General features: G+C 45.6%; 1 protein-coding gene across 5 annotated transcripts in view; it reads left to right on the top strand.

The window, feature by feature from the left end:
- CBWD3 (COBW domain containing 3) overlaps positions 1–18,835 on the top strand; it is a 144,790-nt gene extending 125,955 nt beyond the window's left edge. For all 5 annotated transcript variants that reach the window (XM_033925029.1, XM_033925038.1, XM_033925020.1 and 2 more), the window contains 4 exons: positions 7,788–7,856; positions 7,939–8,004; positions 8,238–8,370; positions 18,544–18,835. In XM_033925029.1, the coding sequence (XP_033780920.1) occupies positions 7,788–7,856; positions 7,939–8,004; positions 8,238–8,370; positions 18,544–18,614 (339 nt within the window). In that variant the 3' untranslated portion in view covers positions 18,615–18,835. The remainder of the gene's footprint in view (positions 1–7,787; positions 7,857–7,938; positions 8,005–8,237; positions 8,371–18,543) is intronic.
- Positions 18,836–25,369: the final 6,534 nt, after the last annotated feature.

Raw genomic sequence — 25,369 nt, 5'->3', positions numbered from 1 at the left:
TTCCATTTGAAGTGGAGTATAAATGCTTGTCACATTTACCCAATCACTTAAATGACAAAGCAAACATGCATAATTATAGACCTGCATATCCAGCAAACCCAACCTTCCTCTATTCCAATTACCCAGTAAATATGTCAACTTTAGTTTAGGTTTCTTAGCAACCCAACAGAAACAAGTAATTTTTTTATAAAAGATCTTTAAATCTTTCTTCAGTAAACATAACGACAAAGTTTGTAACATATACAACCATTTAGGAAAGATACACAGCTTAACTAAGCAGATGAGACCCAATAGAGAAAGGGGTAACGTTTGCCATGTATTCAGCAATAGTTCCATTTTATGTTGAAGCCTATTCACATTAAGGCAATATAATTGGGAAGTCGAAATAGTCATTACTGTCCCCAAATACATAAATTGCCCTTGCGCCCAAGTCAACGGAAACTCCGACCCCCTTAAGGCCTTTACCGCCACAGAGGATACTAGCGCCTCTGATTTTTCTAAATTTAAACAGAAACCTGCATATTCACCATATTCTTTAATCAATTTCAATAATGCCGTTAAAGAAGGCAAAGGATCCTTGAGGTGCACTAAAATATCATCTGCAAAAGCCAAAAGTTTAAAAGTTGTATTTCTGATATCAATCCCTCGTATAGACAGCATTGCATATATATCCCGAATAAGGGGGTCTAAAGTAAGTACGAATAATAACGGAGATAAGGGACAACCCTGTCTCATCCCCCTGTAAATAGAGAACTTATCAGTTTCAAAATCTTTTGACACCAATTTAGCTTGTGGAAGCACATACAAAGCACGAACCGCAGATACAAAATACCCACCAAACCATATACTTTTAATGTATCATATAGAAAATCCCATCGTACCTTGTCAAACGCCTTTTCAGCATCAAAACTGATCAGCACCAAAGGTAGATTATACATCGCCCTCTGTTCCAAAGACAGCAACAATTTTCTTACATTTTTAGTTATTATTCTTCCCTTCACAAATCCCACCTGAGCAACGTGAATGAGGGAGGGCAGAACTGTAGCCATCCTATTTGCCATAATCTTCGCTAACAGTTTGACCTCCGTATTCAATAAGGAAATGGGACGATATGATCCCGTTTTTTCAGGGTCTTTATTTGGCTTAGGTAACACCAGAATTTTAATTTTGATTTGAATTTGTCTAGGAAGGGTTCTGTTCTGATGTCTAATGGTAGGGCGTTCCAAAGGGAAGGGGCAGTGACTGAAAAAAATAGTTTTACGGGTTGTGTTGTAGAATATCTCCCCTATAGATGGGATTGCTAGTAAATTTTGATAGATCAAAGCCTCCAGGAGGGAATATAGGGAATCAAATATTTGTCAATTAAAGCTGGAGTATTTGATTGCTTGGTTTTGTAAGTGAGAAGGAGTATTTTGTACATTGTGTGATGGATAGCCAATGGGCATCGCGGAGGAGGAGGGTGATGTGTTAAAATTTTTTTGCTCTTTAAATGAGTTTGACTGCTGTGTTTTGTAAGATTTGAAGTCGACGTATTTCTTTTTGTGTTATGCCCTGGTACAAGGAATTACAGCAATAGATGTGGGACATGACTAGAGAATGGATCAAAATGTTGATGGAAGATGGATCAAGAAGTGAAATTATCGATTATATAAGTCTTAATTTATATTCAAAACTGTTTATTGGTCAAAAACATAATCCAAATGCAAAAGAACAACAAGTAACACTGACCAAGTTTTATAATAGTACAACAATCCCCCTCCCCCCCCCCCCAAAAAAAAAAGGCATGGGGCAACATAACAGCAAATGAAGAGATGCCACAAAATATATGCAATCAAATATTCAAGACATGGCTACGAGCATACCCGGTCAAGGAGGCCCAAAAAGGCTCCCAAATAAGCTGTAAATTACATCCCTGAACAGAATCCATCTCAGGAATGTTCAAAAGTTCCATCTTTAATTGAAAAATCATCAAAGATCACCACTGCGACAATGTTGGGCGAGTAACAGCCATCCAATGAACCAAAATAGACTTTTTCCCCAACAGTAGTGCACGCTTCAAAAAGAGACGAATACCTCTCGGTATAGAATGAGTCAATAGTGAAGTAGAAAAGAGCATCTTTGGATGAGGCAGGCATCGAGTATTCCAAAGGCGTGCAATATGGTGATGAAGAATGGTCCAAAATCGAAACACAACAGGACAAGAATAAAACATATGCCCCAAGGTAGCATTCATCCCCCCACATTTAGGACAACAAAAATCTGGACGAAGGGCCACACGATAAGCCCTAGACGGGGAAATGTAAACACGTATCAGCAGTTTATATTGCAATTCAATCAAAGGAATAGAAGCTAAGTCTTAATTTATAAAAATATTTCTGGATGACTGTGTTAATTTATTCATGGAAATTGAGCTTTTTGTTTAGGATGAACCCCAGAAGTTTAACTTTCGTATCAATTTGGATTGGGATGGAATCTATACAGATTGGCAGGCATATGTCTTCCTTATCTTTTAGTTTTAGGTATGTTCAGTGCAAGTTTATGTTGTTGAAGCCAGGAACTTAGTTTGAAGTTAATTTCCAGAATCTCTTCATTGACTTTGGGATTCAGGGAGTGAAGTAATTGGATGTTATCTGCATAGGCAAAGACCGTGAATCCAATAGATTGTGCTAGGGTCAACAGAGGGGCTAAGAATATGTTAAATAGAAGTGGTGAGAGAATGGATCCTTGGGGGACCCCATAGATTTGAGAGATGGAAGCAGACACTGTGTTGTTGAAGCTTACTTTGTATTTTTGTTTATCCCAGGACAAGCAGGCAGCATATTCTTAACGTATGGGTGACGTCACCGACGGAGCCCCGGTACGGACATTTTTCACTAGAAAGTTCTAGTTGGCCGCACCGCGCATGCGCGAGTGCCTTCCCGCCCGACGGAGGAGTGCGTGGACCCCAGTTTCTTCGTTTCCGCAGAGCGAAGAAGACGCATGTGGTTTCAACGGCCGTTGAAAACATCCTTTTTGCCTTCCCGCTCGCGCTTTTTTTCTTGTTTTTTCCCTTTCGGGTTCTCTTTTTTATTCGATTCAAAAAAAAAAAATCTCTCTCGATTTTCTCTATTTTTTGAAACCGGCCCCAACGGGGCCTGTTGTCACCATACAGGCCTCCGGTTTTGATTTTGCGGAGGCCGTGTTTCCCTTCATGCCCCCTCAACCGGGCTTTAAGAAGTGCCAGCGGTGTGCACGCCCGATCTCCCTCACTGACCCACACAATTGGTGCCTACAGTGTTTGGGTCCAGAGCATCGGGCTGACACCTGCACCCGCTGTGCCACTCTTAAGAAACGCACCTTAAAAAATCGGCAGATCCAGCAGAACATCCTTTTCGGTACCGGATCTGCTATGGAATCTGCCGCGACGTCGACGGTACCGCAAAAGACGGCACCGACCACTTCGACGCCCGATCCTTCCTCGGGGTCGCTGGCACCAGGTAAGCCGGCTAAGAAGCCTTCCACCTCCCTTGAGCACCCACCTGCCACAGTGGCGACGCCGGTCCTCCCGGCCTCACGCCGACCCCGCAAACGCTCCGCCCCGATCTCGGTGAGTGCCTCGTCATCGGCCTCCTCATCGCCGGGGCATGGAGCAGCACCTATGGAACCGAAAAAGAAAAAAGCGGCCCCGGTGCCACCCCTGGATGACCGCATCGCGGCCATACTCCATGACAAATTGCAGGAACAGCTGCAGCAACAACTCCAGCACCTGTTACCGACCCTCTTGGCACCGCTTCTTTCGGTACCAGACCGGCCCGAGCCTCGCACCATCCCACCGGTGTCCACCCCCTCGGTGCCACTTAACACTTCCATGCCAGTCCTCTCGGCTGAACCACCCCGTTCTCATCCTGTGGTACGGACCCGCTCTGAGGTCGATCCTCCTCGGGACCAGGAAGGGCACCGGTCTCCCCGGGACCCAGACCGGCACCGCTCTTCCCGGGACCGGGATCAGCACCGGTCTTCCTCTCCCGGTACCGTCTCAATGCGCTCTGGCAAATCTCTTTCTAAGACCCGCCACACCGAGCCTTCCACCCCGACATCTCGGCGTGCGCACACTGATATCAGGGACCCGGACTTATGGGAAGAATCCCCACCCGGTACCGAGGAGGACGTATCATCCACAGACGAGGAACCCTCAGTGACCGATGCCGCTTCCAAGCCTGAGCAATCCTCTTTCACCAAATTCCTCAGAGAGATGTCGGCGGCTCTTTCTATTCCTTTAGAGTCCGACTCCAAAAAGTCCCAGGCCTTTCTGGATGCCTTAGACTTTGAACAACCTCCCAAAGAGTTCCTCAAGTTACCTGTCCATGACATACTGCGGGAAACTTTTTTATAAAAATTGGGAAAATCCACTCACTGTCCCCGGAGCTCCTCGTAAACTTGACAGCCTATACAGGGTCATCCCAATTCCGGGTTTTGACAAACCTCAATTGCCCCATGAGTCTCTCCTAGTTGAGTCTACATTAAAGAAAACTCAGGGCTCCAGTGTTTATGCCTCCACCCCTCCTGGCAGAGAAGGCAAAACAATGGATAAGTTTGCCAAACGCCTTTATCAAAATGCAATGCTAGCCAACAGGGCGAATAATTACACATTTCACTTCTCATTTTATATGAAGCATCTCGTACAACAACTATCCGCCCTACAAAAATACATCCCTGAACGCAAAGTTCCACTCTTTCAACAACAAATTTCCAGCCTCCTTCAACTGCAGAAATTCATGGTGCGCTCTATTTATGATTCATTTGAGCTGACCTCCCGAGCGTCTGCCATAGCTGTTGCCATGTGGTGTCTGGCCTGGTTGAGGGTATCTGATCCTGACATCAACCACCAAGACCGCCTAGCTAACGCACCCTGTCTTGGGGACGAACTTTTTGGGGAGTCCCTGGATTCAACCACCCAGAACCTCTCAGCACACGAGACCAGATGGGACACTCTGGTAAAACCTAAAAAGAAGGCTCCACCTGCTCGTCCTTATAGACCACAGTCCTCTTACCAGTGCAGGTTCTCGGCCAGGCCTCTCAACCCACCCCAACAGCAGCCTCGCAGACCTCGTCAACAACAACACACTCAGGCTCGCTCTCAATCTCACCAACCTGCCAAGCCTCTTCCTCCGTCAAAACCGTCTCAGCCCTTTTGACTCCTTTCTCCAGGGCATAGCCAGTCTTCCACCATCATTACCTCTTCCTCAGCCAATCGGAGGACGTCTCCAACTCTTCCTCAACCGTTGGGAGGTCATTACAACAGACCTGTGGGTCCTCAACATCATCCGCCACGGCTACTCTCTCAACTTCCAGACTCTTCCACCAGACAACCCTCCAATAGAGTCTGCGTCCCACTCCTCCCAGTCCCTTCTCCTCCTAAGGGAGGTCCAATCCCTCCTTCTCCTCAATGCCATCGAAGAGGTTCCCACAGACCAAAGGGGTCAGGGATTCTACTCCCAGAAGCAGACACTGTGTTGTTGAAGCTTACTTTGTAGTTTTGTTTTTGGAAGTATGAAGAAAATTTAGCAGCACCGTACCAGAGATACCAGTGGATTGTTATGATCAATTATATCGAAAGCTGCTGTGAGGTCCAAAGATATTAAAAGGACCAACTTAACGATGATCTCTGAAATAATGGATGGCTGTAGTCAAGCCAGATACCTAAAGCTCCCATGGGAGGAGCTTAAGGTATCTGGCTAATCAGAGTCTTAGACCATTCCCAGTGCAAAAAGGAGGCCTAAGACTCTGGTTGGCCCAGGTGCCTAAGGCCCCCCTAAGGGAGGGGCCTTAGGCATCTGAGCCAAACAGGGCCTTAGGCTCCTCCCCGGTGCATCCCAGAATGCACTGGGAAAGGGAAGGCCCGCCATTTTGCAGTGGTGGGCCTGCCGGCCAGATACCCTCCCTCAGGCCGGACCTTCATTTTAAAAGGTATGGGGGGAGGAGTGGGGGCATTGCGGGGTGGGATTCCTGTTAGGGGGGATGCCAGGTGGCATCTCCAGGTGGGTGGGGGACCCTGGAAGGGGTAGTGGTCGCTGGATGGGGGGCGATGCTTCGGGGGATGGCAGGAGAGTAGATATCCCTCCTAGTGGGGGATACTTCAGGAGGTGGCAGCAGGAGGGAATGGGCACTCCTCCTGCTGCAGACAGTTGGGGGGGTGGGTGTCAGAGATTCTAGCAGGAGGGAGTGGGTATCCTTCCTGTTGGCCAACTTGCGGAGGGGTTTGTGGGTTCCCTGCCGCGGCCGCTCAGCTGATTGTGGAAGGGAGATTTCCTTGACATGATCAGCTCAGTGACCGCGTCTGTTTAAAATGTAGACCAGCATTTTGCTGGCCTACATTTCAGACATCTTTTGCTGCCCCGGGGAGATGTCTAGGGCCACTTAAGGTCATCCAAAGCCACTTCCAGGCAAAATCATGCCCAGCCTTGGGCAAGCTTAAGCGCCTCTATGCATCTTCATCAACTATGACAGATGCCTACAGTGTAGGTGGCCTTCCTTGGGGAGGGGGGGTTTCTTTAAACATGTGTCCCAATTGGCTGATTAGACAGCAGTAGAACTCCTACCACCACCTACAATCGGGATGCCGTTTATAGAATTTGGCCCTTGGTGTGGATTCCCGTGCCCTACTTTGGGTGAGAGGACTTACATCTGCTGAAACCTGGTGCACAGGTTGGGCACATAACCCCAGTATTCTGTAACACTGCGATGAAATTTTTGGAACACCCTTGACCCTCTCATGCCCACACCACCTTTTCGGTTGCTTTCAAGACATTGGGCGGGTAGGGTAGTAGAGTGTATTCAGATCCATGCATAAGTCCATATTAGTGCCCATTAACATCAATAATTGATTGTTTACTGCTTGCTAATTAATTTGTGTGGAAAACTGCCTTGGGTGCCCAAATTTGGATGACCTATATAGAATCCAGGGGAGAAGAGGGACAAAGGTGATGTGATACAGACCTTTAAATATTTGAAAGGTATTAATATAGGACCAAATGTTTTCCAGAGAAGGAAAGTTGGTAAAACTAGAGGACATACATTGAGGGGTGGTAGATTTAAGAGTAATGTTAGGAAATTCTTTTTCATGGAGAGGGTGGTGGATGCCTGGAATGCCCTCCTGAGGGAGGTGGTGGAGAAGAAAACTAATGGAATTCAAAAGAGTGGATCACTAAGTAGATATGGATGGGCTAACTTTCATGGTCTGAATCCAGCAAAGGTGATGATTAGGATAGGCTGAAGTGAACTTCAATGGCAACTCCAGTAGTTGGAAACTAAGGTCAGTACTGGGTAGACTTCTAAGGTCTATGGCCCAGAAATAGCAAAGAAAAAATACATTTTAATTTATTCATGAAATTGTGATTACAGGGAAGACTGGATGGACCATTCAGGTGTATCTGCCGTCAATTACTATGTAAATTTTTTAAAGTGCCCTAACAAACCTAATGCATGCTAATGAATGCACATTTCATACACATATGAAACAGAAGTTTTATATTTAAAAGTATGATGTTCAGTTAGGAATTTTCTTACAGGAGCATTCTGAGAAGGAGTGGTGTTGCGTGATCTTGATTGCTGAGTTTAATTATCAAAATTTAAGGTGGGGGTGATAGAAAACGGAAAGTGCTCAGACACCTAGTTCTTGACAGTAGCCCTACAAACAGAACAGTTCATTCTACTAATGTGCAGTTAGAAAGCATCTGCATGGAGTTTGATGTCATCGTGCTGTACTTTATCCTGCTTTTTGATTGTCAAGTTACTGTTTGTACTTACAGAGTATTATTAGCATCACGTTTGAGGCTGTAGGAAGCATACTTGAAGAAAACTTGAATGAATTCATGCAGGTAATATGCTCATTCACCATAGTCTAAATGCTAGGCATCTAAATATTGCCTGTTGGTAAAAAACACATAAATGTCTTTCCAGAATCTCTTATGGGAAAAGAGTGTAAAAGACAAGTTTGGGAGCCCCATGGAGATTATACGACTCAAGGTATGGTATTTGTTCTATTTTACAAATACTAATGCTTTAAAGAGGTACTGAGGGAGGGAAGGGGTGCGCACGCATAGGAGGAGGGGTGGAAAAGGAGTGGATGGGTGTGAGGGGACGGAGAAGAGGGCGGGGCTAGGGGGCACCACTGCCCCAGATACGCCACTGTCTGTAATAATGGCTTCTGGTAGTGAAACAACCAGCTGTATTCAACTTTGTTTATCTTTTGTAAATAGGGACTGGTAGCTATAAAGAATAAACCCAAACAAGTGATTGTCCAAGGTGTGCATGAGCTGTATGATCTGGAAGAGACCTCGTTGAACTGGGAAGAGAGCAGCACCCAGAGAATAAACAGATTGGTCTTCATAGGTAAAATGAACATCCAGTGGCTTTGCAACCCTGATACTTTGTGACCAGTGCTAATATTTTTGGAATGATCATGCTGATCCCTTTTAACCCTTTATCTTTTTAAATTAGAGACTCATTTTCAAAGCACTTAGAAAATGAGCCCCCTAGTGTTTTTGCAGGTTTTAGAGTAACCGTTACATATAAATGCTTGATAAATACTTTTCTTTAGCTTCTTGTGCTGCATTTATTCATATAGACTAATGTGGAGTCTACACAGGTATCGCCTAGCAAATGTGGTAGTGGTGGGATTGGCTATGTAAAAGGCAATTTCAGTATATTTTTAGGAGTGAAAGTCTGAATGAGTAAGTGGGTAAAGAATGCAGAGTCTGGCTCATGGAATTCTTTCCAACTTTGTGTTACCCATATGTCTATACTATAAATTTAATACTCATCTGTCTTTTAATTGCATAACGGCCCGAATTACAGTTACCAGATGCTAGGGTCCACCTTGGGGAATAGCGCCCAAGAAAAAAATCTGGGTATCATTGTAGACAATATGATGAAACCTTTCGCTCTATATCTGACAGCGGCCAAAAAAAAGCAAACAAGATGCTAGGAATTATTAAAAAAGGGTTGGTTAACAAGACTAAGAGTGTTATACTGTCTCTGTATCACTCCATGGTGCAACCTCACCTAGAGTACTGCGTTCAATTCTAGTCTGCTTATCTCAAGAAAGATATAGCGGCACTAGAAAAGGTTAAAAGAAGAGCGACCAAGATGATAAAGGGGATGGAACTCCTCTCATATGAGGAAAGACTAAAAAGGTTCCAAGTTTATTAAAATGTTGATGAAACACAAATCAAAACTTCTAAGCGTTTTACAATTTATAATTAAAAAGGGGGAGACAATAAACTAATACATACTCACAAAACAATACATAACTAACTAGAAACAATAGGAAAATGGAGAGAACTACAAATTAAAAGTAAAGAATACAAAGAAGGTAGGGAGCAAAGATAAAGAATGACTCTGGCTGTAAACCAAATCTAATTAACAGTCAAATGCATCTTGGAAAAGGTAGGTCTTTAGATTTCCCTTGAATTTATCTAAGTTGTTTTCTGCCCTAATATGAAGAGGTAAGGAATTCCATATTGTAGGGGCCATAATTGCGAACGAGGTAGCCCGATGTGTGCTAATAATTTTCAAAGATGGTATATGAAGTAGATACTGAGAAGAGGATCTTAAATCTCTTATAGGTTCATGTGGAATAAGAAGTTTATGGATAAAGGCCGGTTCTTTGGTGGTTTGAGCCTTGAAAGAAAGGATAGCTATTTTATATGTGACTAGTCTTATAGCCCGTTACATTAACGGGTGCTAGAATATATGTGTGTGTGTCTCTCTTTATTTCTTTCTCTCTCTCTCCTTAGCCGCTTTCTTTCTTTCTCTTTCTTTTTCCTTGGCTGTCCATCACCACCCCTTGCCTGCTCCCCCTGTCCATTCTCAATTCCTTTTACCTCCCCTGTGTCCACCACCACCCCTTCACTGCTCTCCTTATGAAGCAGCAGCCCTTCTCCCTTTGTTTTACCTCCCCCCTGTCCAGCAGCACCTCTTTCCTTCTCCCCCTGTCAGACATTAGGCCTCCGTTCCTTTTTCTTCACCCCCCCCTGTCCAGCAGCACCTCTTTCCTTCTCCCCCTGTCCAGCAGTAGGCGTCCCTTCCTTTTTCTCCCCCCTCCTCCTCCTTATCCCTATGATACACTTACCTTGCTCTGCCCCTGATCAGAGGTTCCCGACAGCTGCCCAGTTGCACCCATTGGAAAAGTTCCCTCTGCCACATCCCGCACCCCTCCTGACGCGACTCCCGCTGTCTTTCTTTCTGTCTGTCTCTGTCCCTGGCCCTCTTTGTTTGTCTATCTTTCTGTGTATCTCCCTGCCCCTGTATCTTTCTTCTTTTCTTTCTGTCTCCCTTCCTCCCTCTGTCTGTCTGTCTGTCCGTCCAAAGCAGCATTCCCTCCCCCTCCATTTCCCTCCCCCCACACCAGTTCCCTGTGCAGCAGCATTAGCGTTTCCTCTACCCCCCTTTCCCTTCCCGCAGTCGCGACTACAAACGTGGTCCCGAGTCCTTTGCCGCCCCCCCCCTTCCCTTCCCGCGGGCCCGACTACACATGGCGATTCAAGCAGTGTGTGCAGGAGTCTTCACATGCTGCTTCGGGTCCTTCTACTGCCCTGATTTACTCTGGCACGTCCCTGATGACATCATCAGAGACGCGGCAGAGCAAATCAGGGCAGTAGAAGGGCACGAAGCAGCATGTGAAGACTGCTGCACACGCTGTTTAAATCGCCAGTCGGCCCGCGGGAAGGGAAGGGGAGGTGGCAAATGACTCGGGTCCCGGACAGCGGAAAGTTGCTGGGCTCCTCGGTGGGGGCGCTGAGCGGCCACAATCCCTCTCCTCCCAGACCCCCCCTGCTGGAGGAACGGAGATCGGCGGCTACAGCTGCTGGCTTCAGCGTCTTCTATCCACTGCGGCCAACCCTAGCGGAAACAGGAAATAGTCAGAGAGGGCGGACCGCAGCGGACAGAAGACGGCAAAGCCAGCGTTAGCGCGGTGCAGCGCTTTTCTCTCCATTTAAAGGCGGGTGAGCCGGTGAGAAGGAGGAGGTGGTGGTTTTGGCGGTGAGTGAGGGCGGGAGGGGGGAGTCGCTGGCTGTGCTGTGCTTTCCCGATCTGGCCGCCGCATACGCACTGTGACCACGGACCTATGGATCACAGATCAGGGATCACAGATCATGCAGGTCTGAGTGCGCATGCGCAGCTAGCGTTTTATTATATAGGATACGGTGTGATATTGGCAACCAGTGAGCCGTTTTTAGTAGTGGAGTGATATGGTCGAATTTCTTTTTTTTTTTGGTAATAATTTTTATGACCGTGTTTTGTATCAATTGTAGTCGTCGGATATCTTTTTGGTAGATACCCTTATATAATGCATTATCCCAGGACAAGCAGGCAGCATATTCTTGACTGATGGGTGACGGCACCAACGGAGCCCCGGTACGGACAATTTTAGAGTGATTGCACTCTAAGAACTTGGAAAGTTCTCGTAGACCACACCGCGCACGCGCGAGTGCCTTCCCGCCCGACAGAGGCGCGCGGTCCCCAGTTTCTTAGTTTCCGCGGAGCTAAGAAGACGCGGTTTTCAACGGCCGTTGAAAATTTTTCTCTTCGGCTTCCCGTTCGCGTAAACCCTTTTGGCTCTATTGCCTTTTTTTCTTTTATTTTAATTTTGTAAAAAAAAAAAAAAAAAAAAAAAACCTTATTTTTTTTCTTCAATTTGGTTTTTCCCCGGCGGGGCCTACTGCCACCATCGAGGCCTCAGCCTTCGATTTGGCGGAAGCCGTTTTTCCTTTCATGCCCCCTCAACCAGGTTTTAAAAAGTGCCAGCGGTGTGCTTGGCCTATATCTTTCACGGACCCACACAACTGGTGCTTACAGTGTTTGGGTCCTGAGCATCAGGCTTCCACCTGCACCCGCTGTGCCACGTTGAAAAAACGTACTTTGAAAAATCGCCAGATACAACAGCGATTACTTTTCGGTGCCGATATGTCCGATCCCGTACCATCGACACCGGCATCGGCACCTTCACAGTCGGCACCTACTTCTTCGACGCCGCGCAATACCACACCGGCGTCGCACCCAGGTAAGCCGGCTAAGAAGCCTTCCCCGCTGGAGCGTCCTCCGGTCTCTATTGCAGCGAGCCCAGTCCTGCCGACCGTGAAACGCCAGCGGAAGCGCTCCGCCCCGATTGAAGTGAGTCCCTCGACCTCGGGCTCTTCATCTTCGGGGCGTCGAGCGGCACCGCAGGTACCACAAAAGAAAAAGGCGGTACCGGTGCCTTCTTTGGATGAGCGCATTGCCGCCGTCCTCCAAGTGCAGCTAAAAGAGCAGTTACAACAACTCCTTCCTGCTCTATTGGCACCGAACCTTCCGGTGCCGGTCCGGTCTGAACCACCGGTACCGGTAGTAGACCAACCCCTATTAGCTGCAGCATCCGCTTCGGTACCGGTACACTCGGCCTCATCGATATCGATGCCTGTTCTTGCTCCGGAACCGAGAGCCCAACATCAATCGGTACAGACTTCGGCACCGGTGCAACCGGTAGCGTCTCCTGGTACCGTATCGATGAGGTCGGGTAAATCGGTGCGCAAATCTCGGCACTTGGAACCATCCAGCCCAGAGTCCCGAGACCGTAGTTCCCATATCAGGGACCCTGATCTGTGGGGTGACTCTGAAGAGCCCTTTCTGTCTGAGGGTGAATGTTCCTCAGATGAGGATGGGCCTGCTGTTCCTGACCCATCCTCTCAACATGAATCCACAACTTTCACTTCTTTTTTGAAAGACATGTGTGACTCTCTATCCATTCCTTTGGAGGCTGAATCTAAAAAGTCTAAAGCCTTTTTAGATGCCCTTGACTTTGATCAGCCTCCAAAGGAATTTTTGAAACTTCCTCTTCATGACATCTTGAGGGAAACTTTCTACAAGAACCTAGAAACTCCCTTAACGATTCCAGGAGCTCCCCGTAAGTTAGATTCATTGTATAAAGTAATTCCTATTCCTGGTTTCGATAAGCCCCAGCTTCCGCATGAATCTCTGCTTGTGGAATCTACTCTTAAAAAGTCCACAGTGGCTAGTGTCTATGCTTCTGTACCTCCTGGCAGAGAGGGCAAAGCCATGGATAAATTTGGTAAGAGGCTCTACCAAAATGCAATGTTGGCTAACAGATCTGGTAACTATGCTTTTCATTTTTCGTTTTATCTTAAGCATCTTCTTACCACCATGGCTTCATTTGAAGAGTACCTTCCTCAGCGCAAACAGCAAGCTTTTCATCACTGCTCGTCTTCTCTGTTTCAACTACGTAAGTTCATGGTTCGGTCAATTTATGACACTTTCGAACTTACCTCCAGAGCAACTGCGATGTCTGTGGCCATGCGTCGCCTTGCCTGGCTTCGAGTATCCGAGCTCGATGTTAATCATCAAGATCAGTTAGCCAATGCTCCATGCCTGGGGGATGAGCTCTTTGGGGAATCCATGGACTCTGCCCACGAAACACGCTGGGATACCCTGCTCAAGACTAAGAAAAAGCCTCCTTAGACTCGGCCTTTCAGACAGCAATCGGCTTATCAACGACGCTATGCAGCTCGTCCATTGCCAGCAGCTCCCCAGCAACCCAGGCGTCAACGTCAACAGCAACGCCAGCCTCCCAGGCCACAGCAGCAGTAACCTGTGAAGCCACCTCCACAACAAAAATCAACACAGCCCTTTTGACTGCATTCTCCAAAGCATAGCCAGTGTTCCAATTTCTACCCACCTACCTCAACCTATAGGTGGTCGTCTCTCTCTTTTCCTCAGCCGGTGGGAGGTTATCACTTCGGACCAATGGGTCCTCAACATCATCCACCACGGCTACTCTCTCAACTTTCAGACCCTTCCAGCTCAAAGCCTGCCAAAAGAGTCTGCTTTGAACACTCCTCAGTCTGCCCTCCTTCTTCAGGAGATTCAATTCCTCCTCCTTCTAAATGCTATAGAGGAAGTTCCTCTAGATCAGCAAGGACAGGGATTCTACTCCCGTTACTTTCTAGTTCCCAAAAAAACAGGAGATCTCAGACCAATCCTAGATCTTCGCGATCTCAACAAATGTTTAGTCAAGGAAAAATTCAAGATGCTTTCTCTGGCCACTCTTTACCCTCTTCTCAATCTAGACGACTGGCTATGCTCCCTCGATCTCAAAGAAGAATACACTCACATACCGGTCAATCTGACCTCCAGACAGTATCTCCGCTTCATGATCAATCGCTGTCATTATCAATACAAGGTGCTACCATTCGGTCTTGCCTCCTCTCCAAGGGTGTTCACCAAATGTCTCATTGTGGTGGCTGCCTTTCTACGCTCTCCAAACCTTCAAGTCTTTCCTTATCTGGACGATTGGTTAATCAAGGCCAATTCATCTCAAACAGTGCTCCTGGCCACCAACCAAACCGTCCTGTTTCTACAGCTTCTGGGGTTCGAGATCAATCTACCCAAATCTCATCTCATCCCCACTCAGAGACTTCAATTCATTGGAGCGGTACTGGACACAGTCCTCATGAGAGCATACCTGCCATCCAACCGTCTTCAAACTCTTCAATCTCTATGTCAGCAGGTGCTTCCACAACGTTCTATCTCTGCCAAGCAAATGATGATACTCTTGGGTCACATGGCCTCCACAGTTCATGTCACACCCCTCGCACGTCTTCACCTGCGCACTCCTCAATGGACCCTTGCTACCCAGTGGTCCCAAGCGACGGATCCTTGCTCACGACACATATCTGTGACATCATCTCTTCGTCAGTCTCTACAATGGTGGTTGATATCCTCAAATCTCTCCAGAGGTCTTCTGTTTCATCTACCTCCTCATCAACTTGTCATTACCACCGACACCTCCCCTTATGCCTGGGGAGCTCATTTGAACGAATTCCAAACTCAAGGGCTTTGGACAGCCCAGGAAATGAAACATCACATCAATTTCCTGGAACTCAGAGCGATGTTTTATGCCCTCAAAGCCTTCCAACATCTTCTCTTTCCTCAGGTCCTCCTGCTGTGCACAGACAATCAAGTTGCGATGTACTACATCAACAAGCAGGGTGGGACAGGCTCTCGCCTCTTGTGCCAGGAAGCCCAGAAGATTTGGGCTTGGGCCACAGATCACCAACTATTCCTGAAAGCTATCTACATTCAGGGAGAACAGAATTCCTTAGCGGACAAGCTCAGCAGAATTCTCCAACCTCACGAGTGGACACTCGATCCTGTAACCTACAGTCCATCTTCGCTCAGTGGGGCACTCCTCAGATAGACCTCTTTGCAGCTCCTCACAATCACCAGCTGCCCTTATTCTGCTCCAGACTCTACTCTCCTCACCGTCTGGCAGCAGACGCTTTTCTTCTGGATTGGTCCAATCTGTTCCTGTATGCTTTCCCTCCTCTGCCGCTCATGTTACGAACCTTGTTCAAGCTCAAGAGGGAACGAGCCACCATGATTCTGATTGCTCCACGGTGGCCCAGACAACATTGGTTCTCCCTTCTACTTCAACTCAGTTCCAGAGAACCCTTTCTGCTTCCACTATTTCCTTCTCTGCTTACGCAGCATCAAGAGACCCTTCTGCATCCCAACCTCCAGTCTCTACACCTGACAGCTTGGTATCTCTCGGGCTGACTTTATGTGATTCTCTTCTGTCTCAGCCCGTTCGTTCTATTCTGGATGCTTCCAGGAAACCAGCCACTCTGCAATGTTATCATCAGAAGTGGACACGGTTTTCTTCTTGGTGTCTTCTTCATCATCATGATCCCACATCCCTTGCAGTGGAGACATTGTTGGATTATCTACTTTCTCTGTCTGACTCTGGACTCAAATCTACATCCATCAGAGTCCATCTCAGTGCTATTGCTGCTTTCCATGAGCCAGTCCATGGAAAACTCCTTTCAGCTCATCCCCTGGTCACCAGATTCATGCGAGGTCTTTTCAATGTAAAACCACCTCTCAAAGCACCTCCTGTGATCTGGGATCTTAATGTGGTTCTCTCCGCTTTAATGAAGCCTCCATTTGAACCTTTGGCTACTGCCACTTTCAAGTTTCTCACTTGGAAGGTACTTTTCCTTATTGCGCTCACCTCTGCCAGGAGGGTCAGTGAGCTCCATGCACTAGTTTCTGACCCACCTTTCACAGTCTTTCATCATGATAAGGTAGTTCTACGTACACATCCAAAGTTTCTCCCTAAGGTTGTCTCTGAGTTCCATCTCAACCAATCCATTGTTCTGCCTGTCTTCTTTCTGAAACCTCACTCTCATTCTGGAGAACAGGCTCTGCATACTTTGGACTGTAAGCTTACTAGCTTACTATTTAGAGCGAATGAAACCCCACAGATCAGCTCCCCAACTCTTTCTGTCCTTTGATCCGAATAAATTGGGACGTCCTGTTTCTAAACGTACGTTGTCTAATTGGCTGGCAGCGTGCATTTCATTCTGTTATGCTCAGACCGGACTGACACTAGAAGGTTCTGTCACGGCCCATAGAGTCCGAGCTATGGCAGCATCTGTAGCTTTCCTCCGTTCCACTCCTATTGAGGAAATCTGCAAGGCTGCCACTTGGTCCTCAGTTCATACTTTTACATCTCATTATTGTCTGGATGCATTCTCCAGACGGGATGGACACTTCGGCCAATCTGTTTTGCAAAATTTGTTTTCCTAATGGCCAACCTTCCCTCCATCCCTCTTTTTTGTTAGCTTGGAGGTCACCCATCAGTCAAGAATATGCTGCCTGCTTGTCCTGGGATAAAGCACAGTTACTTACCATAACAGGTGTTATCCAGGGACAGCAGGCAGATATTCTTGCATCCCTCCCACCTCCCCGGGTTGGCTTCTTAGCTGGCTTATCCTAACTGGGGACCGCGCGCCTCTGTCGGGCGGGAAGGCACTCGCGCGTGCGCGGTGCGGTCTACGAGAACTTTCCAAGTTCTTAGAGTGCAATCACTCTAAAATTGTCCGTACCGGGGCTCCGTCGGTGCCGTCACCCATCAGTCAAGAATATCTGCCTGCTGTCCCTGGATAACACCTGTTAAGGTAAGTAACTGTGCTTTACAGTAATCGAGCTTAGATATGACAAGAGAATGTATTAGAATATTGAGAGATTGAGGGTCTAGAATGTTTGCAAGAGAACGGATCATCCTTAGTCTAATGAAACAATTTTTTACTACAGAGCTAATTTGTGGGCGATAAGTTAATTTTAGTTGCAGAGACAGAAATAATAGGGATATCATTTATTGTAATGGGAGAACTGAGCTATATATTATCTTCCCACGGAAAAAGAAGACATTTGGATTTAGATATACTGAGTGACAGCATGTTTTCGTGGAGCCACTGGCAGATTTTGTCTAATTTGGCTTTGAAAAGATTGATGTCATCTGGACTAGAGGCATCGATAGGATAAATTATCTGAATGTCATCTGCATAAGTCTTAAGTCCAATAGATTGACAAAGTGTTAATAAGGGAGCCAAGTAGATATTAAAGAGTAGGGGAGAAAGAATAGATCCTTGCGGGATACCAAATTATTTTGAATGGAAGAAGTGGTATTATTAAAAGAGACAACAGAAGTGTGATTTGCGAAGTAAGAGGTAAACCATTGAAGGACTTGTTCGGAGATACCTGCTACTGCTAGCCTTCATAGCAAGAGTTGATGATTGACTGTATCAAACGCGGCTGATAAATCTAAAGAGATGAGAATAACTGATTTATGCTGGTCCAGGATATATTTTATTGATATGGTTAGGTCTATAAGTGCATATTCTGTAGAATGGTTTTTCCAGAGAGAACGAGAGCCAGAAAGCCTTGAGCATGCGCAGATGCTCAAGGCCCAGTCCAGCAAGAGGCAAGATCTTCGGGCACTGGCACCTCCTGTGGGTTGGTGCTGCGTGCCAGTGACAGATGGGGGTAAGGCTTCAGTTTGGGCAGAGGGGCGATGTCGGTTCACGGGGGGGGGGATGTGGAAGCGGACCAGTGGCCTTGGGGGTGGGGGGATCTTTTGGGAATATGGTGGGGTGGGGTGGGGTGGGGTGGAGCATCGCTGGTGGCTGCGGGAGGGTGGGGAGGTGGAACCAATCAAGCGAGTTTCCCTTACTTCCTATGGGGAAACTTGCTTTGATATACGAGTAATTTGGTTTACAAGCATGCTTCTGGAACGAATTATGCTCGTAAACCAAGGTTCCACTGTATCTTGTTAGAGGTTAACAGCAAATCCTAAGAAATTATTCCTGGGAGGACAGCTAATGAAAGAGTGAACTATTAAAATATGTTAGGAATATGTGACCAATGAAGGATTGGGTGTATGAGTTTGATCTATGCAGAGGCACCAATTGAGATCTGAAGATTTGAATTTAGAGATTTATGCTTTGTTTATGAGTTTTTATCATGGCACATTTTACCATTTTTAACTTGGACTATAAACTTACATTTCTTTTGGATTGTTACAGGAAGCAAACTTAACATGATAATTTTAAAATATGGGTTTCATTGTAATAGATCTTGTACTGAAGGAAGCAATATGATTTTTTTTTTTTTTTTTGTAGATAAACGTACATTTTTAATGCTCGCATTCTGGGTTTTTTTTAACAGGTAGGAACCTGGATAAAGACATCCTTAAGGAACTTTTTGTATCATCTGTGATGGAGGAAAACAGCAGTTGATATCATGACACATGAAACAAAAGCTAAATTAAACCACTTAGAAGATATGTAGCCCAACTGACAGGTTGAAAACCATCCTTGGATGCTGTTGTAGCTGCTACATTAGCTGCTACATTTGATCAATCTTGGACTATCAGTGTTGTTGTTACAAGCTCCAACCCATTTGTACTTTAGATGACTGGTTTTACAGTGCATGTGTAAAATTAAAATTAGTCAAATAACCTAATGGATTTTATTCATGTTGCTAACTTATGTGAAAGTGGAATGGAAGCAGGGCCATTCCATATCAAGTGAACCAAATTGAACAAAATTTTATATTGATATTCTCTAGGGTCTCAAACAAAACCATGCAAATTTTTTTGGCAGGATTTCTTTCTATTAGTTCGAGACTTACAGGCATCTGAATGAAGGTCACCTTCAGAGTTCCTTGCTCCACATAATACAAAACAAGGTACTTTGCTCAGGCACTGTAGACGAACAAAACTTGTCAGAGGACTGACATTTTTTTGGGGATTAGTACAACTCTTGGTACTAAGTTCTTGTGCAAAGTTTGAAACCTAACATGAGCTTGCCTCCCTTTTTATGGGCCAGAAAACTATGTGAAAAATGTTATAATAAAGAAATTTATGACCTACTTTGACACCTCATTGCTCCTGATCTATACTTTGATTCAGGCCATAACTGGACCAGTAGTCATGGCCCATACATACATCTAGGATTTGCACCAGGAGGTTTTGCAGCCAACTAGACGAAAGATATAAAGACATGAAGTCACATTTTTATGCAAAGTTTTACCATTTCTTGAGTGGCATTTTGAGGAATACTGTAGGATATTTTCTCTGGTCCCCATGCACACATGACAAAGTCACAGTACATTCATATTTCACTTGCATTCAAGTGAATCTTTCCCTTCTAATGAGGACATTTACAATTTACACTGCTGGAATCTATCAGTGCCTGGTAGGGGTTCCCATCCAACCTTCAGCTACAGTTTCTGTTCTGAGTAGGAAGCCTTCACAAAATTGTAAGAGTACAGAGTTACCACATTCACATCCATGGCTTTTTCATTTAACTCTTTCCAGTCCCTGGCTATATGGCCTTGGAACCCACATCTGAAGCAGGTGAGAAAATGCAATTTTCATGACCAAAGTCAGCATAGTGCACTGGGTTCAAAATGGAGAGGGTCTCCATTGCTCCAACCCCGCATTTTGTTGGGCTAGAAGGCAGCTTCTGGTCCTTAGTTTTCAGATCCTGCTTTCTCTTTTTTTCTTCTCAGGACTCCCAGATCATTTCCTGCCCTTACAAAGTTCCAGCTCAGGCTGCGTTTGGCACAATTGGATAAGATAAGAAAGCAAAGATCTTCCACATCAGTCTTTTAAAGAAATGGATTCCAGTGACTGCAACACTGGTCCATGAGGGCAACTTTGATCTGGAGGTTCCTATACAGCCCGAACCTCTACAGTTCCCATTTGGAGAGCATCTTTCAGCTTCACTTAAAGCTTACCTAGAACAATTTATCTACCAGAACCAAGACATGTTCTCCAACATGCCTGACCAAATCCATCTCGTGTCCCATAGTAAAATGACTGATTCCAGAGTGGTGGTTTGGCATTGCCTATACCAAATTCTGGAAGCCCATCAGCAGGCTGTAGCAAAGGAAATATCTGAGATGTTAGAAGTGGGGGTTATTTGAAGAGTCCACCAGTAATTGGTTATCCTCCATTGTTCTGGTGCATAAACTGGATGGGAGCATCTAGTTCAGTGTTTCTCAACTCGGTCCTGGAGTACCCCCTTGCTCTGAGCTGGTGCTGGTCAACCCAGACTTCAGCTGGCCCTTTGTGGTACAGAGGGATGCATTAGATTTCCTCGGCACATTCTTAACACAAGAAGCGGATGAGGAAGAAACCCTATGGCCTACATCAGCCAGTAGCTGTTTCTTATGGAATGAAGCTAAGCAGTTAGTGAAAGGAAACTCCAGCTATCAAGTGGCCTTGGAGATGTTTCAGTATTATCTGGTGAGAAGACATTTCTTGCTCATCATGGACCACAAATCCCTCAAATGGATGTCTTGCCACAAGGAGTCAAATTCACACATCATGCAAAGGTTCCTCAGCATCCAGCCCTTCAGTTTTGAAGTGTGACATCTGGTGGGCTGAGATTATGCCAATACTGATTTTTTGTCTCAGGATGTGGACTGTGATGAGGTACCTTCCAAGGACCGGGAAAAGGAATGGTATGGGGGAAAACTGCCCCCTAGCCCTGAGGTTAGCCCCTGGGAAGAAAGTGGAAGAAATGAAAATGTGGGGTGGAACCTAAGGGAATGGGGCCTTCCTCCAGTTGCCCCCATTCCAGATACGGGAGTGGTGTACACACTTCTCACCAGAGGGAGAGAATTGAAGCCCAATTTCCATGTTTATGAAAGCAGTATGTCATGCCTCTGAAGGGAAATGAGGGGGTAGGGCCAGACTAGGGGGACCTCTCAGCAGCCCAGAGGGAGTGAGAGGAGAGGGAGCTAGAACCTATTATAGAGCATATGGACTGAGTCAAGACAGGAACTTCAGACCTGAAGGAATCAGTGGAGGTGGGATGTGGCTCTTGCAGTACATGGAGGAAAAAGTATTAGCCCAGTGGGAGGCCACAGTGAAGTATACCCAAATGTGAGAGGGTGGTAGGCTGCCCCAAAAAACTTCAGGAGAAGAAGGGGTTTGGGGATCTGGGAAGAAAAGCATTAACTGTGTTCGCTCTATCGGTTGTGTAGATTTAATCAGAGAATTGAAGAAGGTTACTGCTTCATTAAATTTAAAAGTAGAAATCCTGGAATGAACTCTGCTGTTCCAAAGAGCTGACATGGAAGCAGTGAAGCACAAACAGCTAGGACTCTATGGTTCTTCAAAGGACCCATGGCAGGTGCTGAATCGGCATGGTTAAGCTGAAGGGGAGGTATATGAGGGAGTCTATAGGGTGCTACCACTCTCCCTTAATGATACTTTTAGAGTGGCAGAATCACCTTAATATTCATGGTTCCATCCAAAAGGGAAGTGGTACAGGAGAGGCAGAGCCAGGAGGGCACAGTCCAGGAAATATAAAAGCTCAGGGCACAGCTAGATTAAATAGACCAAGAAGGAAGCAATGATGCCTCAGAGCTTATGCCTACACCATTTGTGTATAAACTGCAACCATGTCAATCAGATAGGCCAAATTCAACTTGAGAACTGTATTTCTGACCTGGCCAAAGGTTGGCTAGCATACATTATATGCTAATGACAATAGTGTACACAATAGCCCTGTAGGAGCATGTTACAAGAAAAGGACCCTATACCTAAAGACAAGTTTGTATTGACTTTCTCCCTTACCTGTGACTTACATAGGACCCCATACCTGGCACTTTTAATATTTTTGTTCACCTGAACTTTCTGTGTTCTTCCACTTTATCCAGGCTCAGGGCTCACCAGGTTACCACACTATTCAGTCTTCCTCTTTTTACCTACAGCTCTCCATCTACCATACCAAGGCCTCATTCTTAAGAACATAAATAACAGAATAGCCTTTCTGGGCCAGACAAATAGTTCATCTAGACTAGTAGACTGTCTTATGAATCTACACTTTTTTTTCTAACACTCCCCTCTTCCTCTCTATCTAGCACCTCCTCTCATTCTCTCTCTTTTCCATATGCATCCTTTTTTATTTTTCCTTCTCTGACTAACATCTTCTCTTCCCCCATTTAGCATCCCCTCCTCCCTCTTCTTTCTAATGTCTTAACTGTCTCTTTCCAACTCTATCCAGCATTTCCCCATTATCTCACTTCCTCCTTGTGTCTAATATCTCACTGTTTCTTCATTGGTCAGCATTTTCCCTATCCCCATCCCTCTGTACACACACATAAAGCATCTCTTCCTCTGTCCCAATTCCCCTCCAGTATCCATCATCTCCCTTTTGTCTTCTGACTCCCCCATGTCTAATATTTGCTGTCAACTTACAACCCTCATGTTCAACACCCCCTAGGTCCCTATATCCCCATATCCTTTCCCCCCTTCCAAATGCATCTATCTATTCCCTTCCCCTTTCTCTAAATCAGCATCTTCCCACAACCCATACCAGTATCTCCCATCCCAATTCATCATCTCTCCTGCCACCCTACTTATTTCATATCCACCATCTCTTCTTGAGTAGGCATATTCCCTTTCCTTTATTCCCTGATCCAGTGTCTCCTCTGTCTCTCTACCCCAAACTTTTGTGTTGCCTTCTCTCTCTTCATCCAGCATCTTCCTCTTGACTCTTTAGAGAATGACACGGGGACAAATTTGTTCCCGTCCCCGCAGGAACTCAATTTCCACGTCACATCCCGACTTTTGTCATTGTCCCTGCCCCTGCCCCATTCCTGTAAGCTCTGCCTTAACCGCACAAGCCTCGAACACTTATGATTTTAAAGTGTTTGAGGCTTGGCTTGTGTAGATGAGAATGGAGTTTGTAAGAATGGGGCAGGGACAGGAAAAGAACTTGCAGGGACAGGATGGGAAAATGAGTTCCTGCAGGGACAGAGAAAAATGTGTCCCCATGTCATTCTCTACTCTTTACTCCCCCTTCTCTTGTTCAGCATCTTGCCTCTGTTTCCCAACCTCCCCTCACTCTTTATACTCCTCACAGGGTCCAGCATCTCCTTTGTGCCCCTATCCTCTCCTCCCACAATGTCCACAGTTCCCTCTCGTTCCTTCATTGTAACTCCCATCCTATCTAACCTCTCCTTTCTCTTTTTCCTTCTTTCCTTGTCACTCTACTGCTCAGACTGGCAATCCCCTTCCCCTTTATGCAAGCAAATATAGATGCCTTCATTCCTCTTCTCCCAATTCAGCATCTCTTTTCATTCCTCAGTCCCTGCTGCCTCTTTCCACCTCCAGCAATAAAGCAGAGAAAAGCCCCAGGGCTTTCCATCTTATGTGAGCTGATCCCCCCTCAAATCACTTCCTGTTTGAGAGAGGCATGACTTGGACCAGCAGATCGTGTGTGATGGAAAGCCAAATGGCTTCACTGCTGCACATAGCAGAAAACAAGAGTTGTCATTTATTAAATTCAAATCTGGCCTAAGAACTAATTTATTTGACCTTGCTTTTAATAATACTGGTTCAATTGATGAAGGCTTGTCTATTCAGAACAATGTTTGCTGATATCTGTGTTAAAACCTACTCTTACTTTGTCTTTTTATTTCTGCTTGTGTTCCTTTCCTACTTTTTTGTATTGGAATTTGTAAACCACTTTGACCTGTGTGACAGAAATGATGGTATTAAGTGTGATAATAAACAAACACAAACATGTCCACACAGTGATGTTTATGCTTAGACATAGGAAGGGACAGGACACAGAGAAGGCATGATAGACATGAAGGAAGGATTGGGGGAAGGGTCTGGTGGTGAGAGGGACCAGACACAGAGAGGGCAGGGATGGAGAGATGCTAGACATGGGGGAACTTAAGAACAGGAACACAGAGGAGAGATGAATAGTGGTCATGGAGCGAGAAGAAATGTCAAATGGATGGTAAATGCTAGAAAGAACACAGAAATGAGAGTGGGGCAACATAAGAAATATAAAATGATCAGAAGACAAAGGTAGAAATAATTTTATTTCCTATTTAGTGATTTGAACATGTAAGTTTTTGGAATGTATAAAGTCAGTGCTAGACATGGCCTGGGACCAGGGCAGAAATTTGGGAGGGGACCCCCAAAGCTAGGTAACAGGCTGCCCTCTTCATCTCCAGACAGTCTTGGGACCCTCTCTGACCTGGGGCCCAGAGTAATTGCCCAAGTTGCAACCCCACTCCCCCATAAGCAACCCTGACATCTGCTACCTCCATATTTTATTTATTTTTTTTTTTTACAATACAAGGGGTAAATATATTTTTCTGGTATTGTACTGCATTCAGAAGTTTGGTAGGGACCAATTCTGTGCATGCAGAATATACTTGTGTGTTTGCATTTAATACTGTTTGGAGAAAGCATTGAGGAACTGCAAAGGGAGGCATGGTTCAATGGGGGGCCACAGAATAGAAACAGAAATATGATGGCAGATAAAGGCCAAATGCAGTCTGCCCATCCACTATCTCCTCCTGTCTCTAAGACAGTGGTCTCAAACTCAAACCCTTTGCAGGGCCACATTTTGGATTTGTAGGTACTTGGAGGGCCTCAGAAAAATAGTTAATGTTGCAAAGGTTGGTCAGTTCTAAATCTAGTAGATGCTAGCACTGTCATCTTGATAAAGGGACAATGGATCGTTTGGTATATTTTTGTCCCTTGATACTCAAATTCTGGAAATCCATTTGAGGTCAAATTATTACGATATTGGAAGTTGCACTATTGCTATCATATGATATAATATTGTTTGGAACTATAGTATTCCCTAAGAAACCAGTTAATGCAAATCAGAATAAATTGCTCCTCATCATGACAGGAGTAGCTATGCAGCTGATAATGAAAAATTGGGACAACGTAAATTACAGTTTTTGTGGGAATCCTTATGTCAGATTTATAAGTTTGAAAACATTAAGGGGCTCATAATCGAAAGAGAAAAACATCCAAAAACCGGCCTAAGTCGGCACTTGGATGAACATTTCTCAAAAACATCCAAGTGCCGATACTAAAAACGGGTTTTGGACGTATTTCTAAACGACCTAGACCTTCATAGTGCCGCTGAACGACCAAAGCTAAACAGGGCGTTTCGGGAGGCATGTCAAGGGCGGGGGTTGGGTGGGACGTGGGCCGGCTTAG

The sequence above is a fragment of the Geotrypetes seraphini genome, chromosome 1 (assembly GCF_902459505.1).
Source record: "Geotrypetes seraphini chromosome 1, aGeoSer1.1, whole genome shotgun sequence".
NCBI classification, from domain to species: domain Eukaryota; kingdom Metazoa; phylum Chordata; class Amphibia; order Gymnophiona; family Dermophiidae; genus Geotrypetes; species Geotrypetes seraphini.
Note: the sequence above shows the minus strand (reverse complement) of the source record. Positions and strands in the feature narration are given on the sequence as shown.